Below are 8,975 nucleotides of genomic sequence, written 5' to 3'. Positions count from 1 at the left end.
AATTTTGAAATGAAAATTTCCTTATTTTAAACTACGATATTAAAGTTTTAGGCGTTTTTCCTTTATAAATGAACTTGACAACACTTTTACTCTTATAGCGTTGTTTGTTTTCATTCCTCTTTCGTGTTTTTTTTTACGTGACAGTGTGTTTATAATTTTGTGAATTTGTGGTGGAATTTTTAACAAAGTTAAATTAAAAAAATATCATATAAAATGAAAACGGCTGGCAGACATCCTATAATAATAAGAAATATACAAACTAGTAATGGAGTTGTACAATACAATATCTATGATTTCTTGAAAGAAATGAAAAATAAGCCGGTAATGTAAAAATTAGTCTTACAGGTTAAGCTTCCTCCGTCAAAGTTTATTGTTTATTTGTGGCTTTATTCTTTAACGTATAGGTAATATGGAACAGAATGCATATTGATCATAAAAATGGTGCAATATCTGAAGAAAATTGGAAAAAATTTGCCAAAATTTTTGTACCATTCCTTGAACAACTAGATGAAGACGAAAAAACTCAGATCAGTAAATAGCTGTGTTCTTTTTTTAAATGTTTTATCTAATTTTTATATTCCTAGTTGATGAGCTGAAAAATTACTGGAATCTTTTAAGAAAAGGCATGATGAAGTCTATCTTGACCGCAAAGAAAGGCAAAAGTAATCAATGTCATTATTTACATTATATGGAATTCTTTCTTAATTCAAAAAAGAAATATCTTAAAGATTTTACTACTGAGAAAGAATTACAACGCCTAGCAGAAAATGAAATTAAATTTAGAGCTATGGCAGGTTTACCGCCACCAGAAAATACAAACAACAACAGAGCACGTGAAAATAACAAGACCAACAAATCCTCCAGCAGTAAAGAAACTAAAACTGATGACAGTCCAAAACCCTCTGGCAGTAAAAGAGCCATAGTGGAATGTAGTCCTGATGATTTTATAGATCTAATGTCAATGTGTGAAACTACCAGCCAGCAAACAACAGATGATGAAGTAGCAGTTCAAAATAATGGAATGGTTGGAACATTTGATTATCATCAACAGCAACAGAGTAATAACATTAGAATGCAAAGATTTGTCGATGAATCTGCAGCAATAGCTTCAGCTGATTTGACAGATAAAGCGGATGCCGCGAATCAAGCTTTTTTTGAATCTATAAAACCCACTTTACGCAATTTAAATGATTCGCAAAAATTGGAATTTAAAATTCAAGTATTGAAAACTTTAAAAAAATATAAATTGTATTAATTTTTTTATTTAAAATTGTGTTTGATTTTTTTCCTTTTAAAAAAATTTAACTTTTCACCTTCGAAAGAAGCTAAATTTCTGATATTCTGAATTCTTATAGATAGCAAATTCGATTTAGTATTGCTTATCGGCTCATATCTTTGTTGAACATTTATGAATAAACCGGATCAAAATTATTGATAATTCTATTCTTTGGTACATTTTCTAATTAAAAACTATCAAAGCCAGAACTATGTTTTTTTAATCTTTCACATGTATGTATTCAAATATATGAGTCTTTGGCGAAATTTTTTGAACATTTTTATAAGATTCGGAACAGTTGCATTCTCACTTACATATTTAAACGAGTCCTTGACAGTTCTGGAATGTTTTCATGTAAAAAACGGAATAAATAAAAAGCATGGTAACTCTCAAAATGCCTTTATAAAGTTTTTATAAATGAGGTCTGGCAATCCTGCTTTTATTTGTTTTCGTAATTTCCTTTTCAACTCCCATTCTGTTTTGTTTTCCTTATTTCAGTATTGACACATTTTTAAGTGCAGCTAGTTTTTGAGTTTAGTAATTGTTAGTTCATTAATTAATTTTTGCCTTTAAAACAAGAAATTATCAATAAAAAATGGTAAAAACACCAAAAATTATACGAACGATTACCACAACAAAAGGAGATGCAACGTACACAATATACGATTTATTAAAAGAAATAAAGTGTAGACCGGTAAGAAAACGTAAATAAGCTCAATATTATAATATTTTGCTAGCATCCTAGAATTTCTAAATACACACATATATTCCAAACAGTGAAACGTATTTAATATAATTTTCAGGCTATTTGGCAAGTTGGACATATTGATCATGCAATACGTTCAATATTTAACGATAATTGGCGTAGTATTGCTGAAGTTCTAGTTCCACAATTTCAGCAAGTGGATGAGGTTGAACAAAAAGCAATAAGTAAATATTTCTTAATTATTAACATTAACTAAGAAATTAATAATTTCCTTTATTTAAAACAGTATTAAATTTAAAAAATGTTTTTCAAAAGTTAAAAGATGATTTGTGGCTGTTTCAAAAATATAAGCAAAACGGTGATAAAAGATATCGTCTTTACAATTTCGGCCGACATATGGATTTTGTTTTACAAGATCGCGGCTTAAAACTTGAGGAAGTTTATAGTCAAGAGGAACTTAATGAAATGGACTTGTTCGAAAGAAGATTTAAACAAACTTATATACCAGAAAGCTTAAAAACTGGTAATTTACAAGAAGAAATGCTTGAATTAATAGAACCATCTGATCGCTTCATGGAAACGGAAGGATCTCAAGTTTTTAGCAACAATTCATATGAACCTATGGTTTATTGCAATGATGGAAATGATTTTGCAAGTGTAGCACCCTCTGATGGAATGTACAGAAAACAGAAACGAAAAGTAAAAGATGCAGATCAGGCATTTTTTGATTCTCTTAAACCCTGGTTACGTAAAATGACTCCAGCTCAGAAGTTAGATTTTAAAATAGAATTTTTGCAATGTCTAAAAAAATATTAAATATATATATAATTATTTTGGGCATAAAGTTAAAGAAACTTATTTGTATCATAAAGAGTAAACTGAATTTTAATTGAAGTTTGGGGTTTAAGCATTTGAAATGCAAGTTGTATAATCGCAAAGAATATGAAGTAAAAAAACGTCAATATTTTATAGTTGACATCACTTTGTTTGTTTATCTTTTGTGTTTTGTTTACAAGCCAATTTGTGAAATTTTCACTTCGTGTTGATTTTATAGAAGTTTTAAATTAATTGTATTGTATTATTTAGTAAAAATGTCTTCTGAAAGATGTTTAACAACTAGTAGAGGTGTTGTTGTGTTCTCAATCTATGATTATTTAAAAGAAATCAAAATTAGACCGGTAAGTATAAATTGAAACAATGAATTACAATTGCAACCACAGACGACAGTAAGAAATCCAAAGTAGTATTTTATAATTTTTGTTCACACTTTCTGGCATTCCTCTTATTTTTGAGTTATCAAAGTTTTTTAATTAAAAAAAAACAATAATTTTTTAATATTTTTTTTCGTAAAATGTTAAAAAATGTATACCATCGCCAGTGGTTTCAATTGTAATCGTTGTAATAGTCACAAAAACTGAAAACACAATAGAGTTGCCACATATTAAGAATTAAAAACAGTATAAATACCACAAAATTATGTTAAATATGCATTGTATATTTCTTTGTATAGGCTTTATGGGATAAAGATCATGTTAATAGAATAAATCGTTTTATGGACTGGGATGATGTAGTTCGCTCAGTGGTGCCCTACTTTGATGAATTGCCAACTAAGGAAAAGCAAGAACTTAGTAAATAAAAAAAATACATTAATAGTGGTTGTTTAAATTGAAAAAGTAATTATTTTTCTTATAGATTTGGAAATGATGAAGTTATGGAAAAATATCACAAATTTATTAATGAGAACAATAAAAATTAAAAATAGTGGAGATCCCAAATATCGCCCCTATCGATATGCTCATCATATGGAATTCTATTTAAACAATCGAGGTATATCTTTAGCTGAAGTTGGCACTCCAGAAGAATTTAAAGCAAATGATGAGATCGGAAGGAAGCATAGCGAAAAGAGAAGGAAATTAAAAGCTAAAAAAGAGAAGAAGATTTTAAAAAATATTGTCGATCAGGGGGAACAGGATAATTGCAATAATATTTTACCCGATGTCAGCAGCTATGATCCCATGTTATTTTGTGAAACTACAACCCGAGATTTCAATATAACTGAACACGTATATGATTATCCTGTTTATGATTCAAATAACTTTGAGTCTGACAACGAAGAAGAAGAGGAAGATCCCGATCAAGATTTTTACGATTCAATTAAACCTTTTTTAACAAAACTAGACCGAGCTCAAATGTTGGATTTTAAAATAGAATTTTTGCAAATCTTAAAGAAATATCAATCCCAAAATGCTTAAATCACACTGAAAGATTTTTTATATATATTCGCCAACAATATGGCAACATTGTTTTTCTTTTTGCGCCATTCTCAGTTCTTATTTTATTTTATTCTGTTTTGTTTTATTTTAAGTGAAAAGTTGTGCATTTTGTGTTTTGAATTTAAGTATTATTCATTTTTAAAATAAAATATTAAAAAATGAGTAGAATAGATGAAAAAAGATCTTTGGAAACAAGCCGTGGAGTGATAGATTATATGACAATCGATTTAATAAAACAAATAGAAAGACACCCGGTAAGTTGGTAGCATTTTGTTTTCAACTACGTATTGCAATGATATGTATTGTGGACCATACCGATTGCCACTTAATATTCAGTTGCCACAAATGTTTATAAATCAATTGGCAATTCACTTTTTAAGGTCATTTGGGATAGATTGCATCAAGATTATAAAAGCGGCGATGCAAAAAGTGTATCTTGGCATGCAATTGGACGCGTTTTTGTGCCATTCTATGATGATATTGATGAAGATGAACAACGAAGTATAAGTATGTAAATATTTTTAGTTATTCTTTTGCATCCAATACACTAACTATTGATTGGTAGATATTAATAATTTAAAATATTATACGTTTTATGATAACATACATAGATACGTACATAGTGTAAATACAAACATGTTTTGGAATCGTTTCCCTGCTAAAAAAGTGAGGAAAATGAAGTATAATTTTCACCACAAATAACATACTTGAAGTACTTCCAATTTTGGTGGAAAACCTATGAATTTTACATTAGCGTGTCATTGGAGGGATTTTTTTAGTATTTGAATTACATGTCAACTTACGTCTTTGATAAAGTAGATATTTTAAACAATAGATATTATTATTATATTATTAGTAGCACATACTAAGTGGTGTTGGTCTTAATATAAACCATTTTATAGCTGTTGAGAATGCGACTACACAGAACAATCCCATTTGAAAATAGTTAAAAACCTCAAAGACTAAAGTAGTCCTTTTTAGAGGAATAAGCAATAGCTGAATGAGAATCGGGCTTCAGAATTTCTCCATAACTGCGCAGACATCTTTATTATAAAGTCGTCTTAAAGTCTAATTTAATTATTAAGTTTTAACCTCTGTTATATAATCTTTCGGCTTCTTGATGTGTTAGAAAATTTCTTACCACAAATTCGGATTTATCTTAGCTCAATCTTTTGGAAAATTTTAAAATTTGTTGGATCGTTTTTTTCAATCTAACAAAAAAAGTCATCTTTTAGATTTGTCTACTAACATTAATTATCGTTTGCAAATATGGTGTTAAAAGATATACATATGTATAGTGATTGTGTCAATTGTCTATGTTATAATCATTATTTATTAGCCCAATCTTTAAAAAATCGTTGGAATAATTGTGTAAAGGGTTTAATGAAAGCGGTGACGCTGAAAAGAAAAAATGATCGACGTTTTTCTCCATTTAAATACACCCGTGAAATGAAATTTTACTTAGAGATGAGGGGTATGCAAATATCGGATATCTATGATGCCGAGGAAAATATTGGAATTGAGGAGAATCAAATAAAAAAAGAAAACGATATAAATGATGAAGACGAAGAGGAAGACATCGAACCCATGGAAGAATGTGAAGAGATGATTGTAGACGAACAGCAATCACCCAAAAATAAAAACAACAAAACTGCTGATACTTCAATAACATACCGCTCGGCGAGATTACGTGAAAAACAAACTGCTTTAGAGAAAAGCTTACCTGAGAAGAAATCTAACAGTCCAAAATACACGAATAAAACGCAAATTAAGACCACCCCCATTTCTATTAATGGAAGTGTCTGCTATTCTATGGCGGATAGTAATACTTCAAAAGAAGAAAATGATAAAGAAGATCTTTCTCATTACGGCACACCTCAACTAAAAAAGCAAAAAACTTCGGCAGCTGTAAATGATTCTGCAAATATTTTACAAAATATTCATCAACCTTTAACATTTTCAAATGAATCGGATGCTGCCGATCAGGCTTTCTTTGATTCGATTAAACCAGCTTTGCGTAAAATGAATGAAACCCAAAAATTGGATTTTCAAATTGATATTTTACAAATATTAAAAACATTTCGCACCAACTGAAGTTTAAACATAATTATTGATAATTTTGTATATTTATAAGCATATATTTTTCTTATTAATATAATTGTTTAAGATTTTTTGTTGTATTTTTAAAGTTTTTATATTAAAATATAAATTCAATCAAAATTTTGAACTCAATAAAAATGGACAAATAATAAAACATAATTCTGATTTTTCTTTTGTTTTAAAATCTATTATATAAGTGAGGAAAGTATGTTCAAGGAGTTTGTTTAAGTGAAACTTATTGGGTGGAAACTTTTTATGAAAAACCAAAAATTATTGAAAATCTTTATTTTTTTTAATGAAAGTAGTTTTTATAATGAAGTTTAATTTTTATAGGACGTCCTTGGTCTAGGGTTTTCTAATACCACAACTAATCACATAATTAACCATTAACAAAATGATTTCATTTATGTTTTATAGTAATTTATTCAAGTTTAACATTTTTATTTTAAGTAATGTTTGTTTCTTTGTAAATTCATTAACGTTTACAATCTCTTATGTTAAAAAGTATATATTATTTATAAATCTTTAGTGTTTTGGAAGATAATTTTATATAATTCCACAAATCAAATCAAAAAATAATGCACTTTATTAAATTAATAATTTACTAACATGGTGTTTAACTAAAAAAATATCAAGTGTCTCAATTGCTTATATATAACTCATTCATTCAACAGCTGAATCCCTAAAAAATCGTTGAAAGAATTGTGTAGGTGGTTTAATGTCTTCAGTTACTATGAAGAGAAAAAATGATCGACTGTTTTGTCCATTTAAATATACACGTGAAATGGAATTCTATTTAGAAATGAGGGGCATGAAATTATCCGATATTTATGATGAACAGGAAAATGAAGAAATTGAGGAGATTGAAGTTAAAAAAGAAAGTAATGTGGAAGAAGATGACGCAGAAATCGAGGAAAATAATGAAGAGGAGAAAAAAACGAAAAAAGTGCCTCCCAAGAATAAAAAGAACAAAACAGCTGCTGATACTTCCATAACATTTCGTTCAGCTAGATTGCGTGAAAAGCAAACAGCCGTAGAGAAAAGTTCACCTGAAAAGATAACTAGCACTCCAAAAAATACTAAACAAAAGCCAAGCAAAACCGTACCCACCGTCTCTAATAATGTTAGTGTTTGTCAATCATTGGGAGAAAATAATTTTTCGAACGAAGTCGAAGAAAATATTAAAGAAGATGATCCACCTTATAACTATATACCTCAAGCTAAAAAGGCAAAAATCTCAGCAGCTGTAAATCATTCAGTAGATATTCCCCAAAATAGCCATCAATCTTTAACATTTACACAGGAATCGGAAGCTGCCGATCAGGCTTTCTTTGATTCAATTAAACCTGCTCTACGTAAAATGAATGAAACCCAAAAATTGGATTTTCAAATCGATATTTTACAAATATTAAAAACATTTCGCACCAACTAATGTTTGTTGTTTTTTGTAAAAAAGAAAAATTTGATTTTTTTTAATATAATTTTTATAAATATTGCAGTTTAATGCTTTTCATATTTTATTTATTGTTGTACACAATTGCCCAATTCATAATCGGTGTTGTACGGTTGTATCGTAGTATGTCGTAATATTTTTATTATTGATTTGTTTTTTTTTTCAAAAAATTTTATTTGAAATTTTTTTATATCTAACAACGATACGATATTTATTGTGAATTGAACAAATATTTTTAAGTTATCAGTGTGTGAAATAAAATTTTGTTTAATTTTTAATTAATCAAAATTTTGTACTCAATAAAAATGAAGAAATAAAGAATATATTGAACAAATTGAAAGTTTAATTTAATAAAAAATAAAATTGTTTTTATATTTAAGAATTAGTCATGTTTAAAGATTATTATTTTTATGTATTTGTTTTTTTTTTTTTAAATAGTGTTTTTAGTGAAATGTTAAGATTTTAGTAAATTTTTAATGTTTGTATTTTTAATAGAAGAATTTTTTGTAAAAATCAGATTTCAATTGAATCATTTTTAATGTTTTTAGTTGAGTTTTGAAAATTTTGTTTTCGCAATTTTGTTACCCAGCAAAAACTTTACAAAAGTCATCATAATCACATCTAAAATACAATTTCATATTTTTTCTTCAATTGACTTCAATAAACCTACCATATCCTTAAAAATTAAACCAAATTGAGGAATGATATGTAGATGTCACTAGCACCTCCCTTAACAGCCTTATCTCACGGTGGTCTTTTTCATCCACTTGGTAGACTTCAGAACGGTCTACTATCGCCCCTTTATTTCTCAATGTGACAATTTTTGTACATTGGCTTTGACCAGTCCATGAACAAGTACTTTGCTGGAGTACTCGAGCTATCTAATCTCTGACCATTGGATGTCCTCTGTAGATTCGGCAACGTAAGAGACGTAACCGGTGGACCGAAGTACGATCCATCAACAAGCCGAAGACATTGTTCTTACTCACAGGGACACACTGTGTTAATTCTGATATGAACAAAGTAAATTATCACTTAGACAATTGGCAACCGGGAAACATAATTGACCCATAAGATAATATGTAGTTCGAAGTGATAAAAATGAACAATATCTCTTCAATGACTCGCTAATGTAAAATTCATAGGGTTTTTAACAGAATTTGAAGC

The 8,975-nt window shown here is 28.5% G+C and overlaps 5 protein-coding genes across 6 annotated transcripts; all 5 read left to right on the top strand.

Annotated features, from left to right (window-relative positions):
• Window positions 1-106: 106 nt before the first annotated feature.
• LOC111690201 lies at window positions 107-1,270 on the top strand. Its single transcript, XM_046949426.1, has 3 exons — window positions 107-321; window positions 405-531; window positions 585-1,270. Exons 1-3 carry the CDS (start codon window positions 214-216, stop codon window positions 1,253-1,255), a joined length of 906 nt encoding a protein of 301 aa, XP_046805382.1. The 5' UTR covers window positions 107-213; the 3' UTR covers window positions 1,256-1,270.
• Window positions 1,271-1,734: 464 nt separating this feature from the next.
• Window positions 1,735-2,855, top strand: LOC111690268. The gene is made up of 3 exons (XM_023452721.2): window positions 1,735-1,970; window positions 2,080-2,206; window positions 2,269-2,855. The coding sequence occupies exons 1-3, from the start codon at window positions 1,872-1,874 to the stop codon at window positions 2,796-2,798; spliced, it is 756 nt and encodes a 251-aa protein (XP_023308489.2). The 5' UTR covers window positions 1,735-1,871; the 3' UTR covers window positions 2,799-2,855.
• Window positions 2,856-2,970: 115 nt separating this feature from the next.
• On the top strand, window positions 2,971-4,363 carry LOC111690269. The gene is made up of 3 exons (XM_023452722.2): window positions 2,971-3,160; window positions 3,493-3,610; window positions 3,675-4,363. The coding sequence occupies exons 1-3, from the start codon at window positions 3,074-3,076 to the stop codon at window positions 4,232-4,234; spliced, it is 765 nt and encodes a 254-aa protein (XP_023308490.2). The 5' UTR covers window positions 2,971-3,073; the 3' UTR covers window positions 4,235-4,363.
• On the top strand, window positions 4,323-6,426 carry LOC111690202. Of its 2 annotated transcripts, XM_046949834.1 has the most exons (4): window positions 4,323-4,509; window positions 4,636-4,762; window positions 5,595-5,801; window positions 5,832-6,426. In XM_046949834.1, the coding sequence occupies exons 1-4, from the start codon at window positions 4,414-4,416 to the stop codon at window positions 6,347-6,349; spliced, it is 948 nt and encodes a 315-aa protein (XP_046805790.1). In that variant the 5' UTR covers window positions 4,323-4,413; the 3' UTR covers window positions 6,350-6,426. The 2 variants fall into 2 exon arrangements, with proteins under 2 accessions (XP_046805790.1, XP_046805789.1); XM_046949833.1 differs by having other exon boundaries at window positions 4,324-4,509; window positions 5,595-6,426.
• A 731-nt stretch (window positions 6,427-7,157) lies between these two features.
• Window positions 7,158-7,787, top strand: LOC124419302 (uncharacterized protein DDB_G0286299-like). Its single transcript, XM_046948010.1, has one exon. The coding sequence runs from the start codon at window positions 7,158-7,160 to the stop codon at window positions 7,785-7,787; it is 630 nt and encodes a 209-aa protein (XP_046803966.1).
• The last annotated feature ends 1,188 nt before the right edge of the window (window positions 7,788-8,975 follow it).

This window comes from Lucilia cuprina, chromosome 4 (assembly GCF_022045245.1).
Source record: "Lucilia cuprina isolate Lc7/37 chromosome 4, ASM2204524v1, whole genome shotgun sequence".
Taxonomy (NCBI): Eukaryota; Metazoa; Arthropoda; class Insecta; order Diptera; family Calliphoridae; genus Lucilia; species Lucilia cuprina.
The sequence above is the reverse complement of the archived record's forward strand: the minus strand, read 5'-3'. Positions and strand labels throughout refer to the sequence as shown.

Coding starts and splice junctions, on each gene's coding strand:
- LOC111690202 (XM_046949833.1), top strand. CDS start 4,414: ATGAGTAGAATAGATGAAAAAAGATCTTTGGAAACAAGCCGTGGAGTG. Junction 4,510..4,635: donor AACAAATAGAAAGACACCCG/GTAAGTTGGTAG, acceptor TCACTTTTTAAG/GTCATTTGGGATAGATTGCA. Junction 4,763..5,594: donor AGATGAACAACGAAGTATAA/GTATGTAAATAT, acceptor ATTATTTATTAG/CCCAATCTTTAAAAAATCGT.
- LOC124419302 (XM_046948010.1), top strand. CDS start 7,158: ATGAGGGGCATGAAATTATCCGATATTTATGATGAACAGGAAAATGAA.
- LOC111690201 (XM_046949426.1), top strand. CDS start 214: ATGAAAACGGCTGGCAGACATCCTATAATAATAAGAAATATACAAACT. Junction 322..404: donor AAGAAATGAAAAATAAGCCG/GTAATGTAAAAA, acceptor TTTAACGTATAG/GTAATATGGAACAGAATGCA. Junction 532..584: donor AGACGAAAAAACTCAGATCA/GTAAATAGCTGT, acceptor TTATATTCCTAG/TTGATGAGCTGAAAAATTAC.
- LOC111690268 (XM_023452721.2), top strand. CDS start 1,872: ATGGTAAAAACACCAAAAATTATACGAACGATTACCACAACAAAAGGA. Junction 1,971..2,079: donor AAGAAATAAAGTGTAGACCG/GTAAGAAAACGT, acceptor TATAATTTTCAG/GCTATTTGGCAAGTTGGACA. Junction 2,207..2,268: donor GGTTGAACAAAAAGCAATAA/GTAAATATTTCT, acceptor TATTTAAAACAG/TATTAAATTTAAAAAATGTT.
- LOC111690269 (XM_023452722.2), top strand. CDS start 3,074: ATGTCTTCTGAAAGATGTTTAACAACTAGTAGAGGTGTTGTTGTGTTC. Junction 3,161..3,492: donor AAGAAATCAAAATTAGACCG/GTAAGTATAAAT, acceptor TTCTTTGTATAG/GCTTTATGGGATAAAGATCA. Junction 3,611..3,674: donor TAAGGAAAAGCAAGAACTTA/GTAAATAAAAAA, acceptor TTTTTCTTATAG/ATTTGGAAATGATGAAGTTA.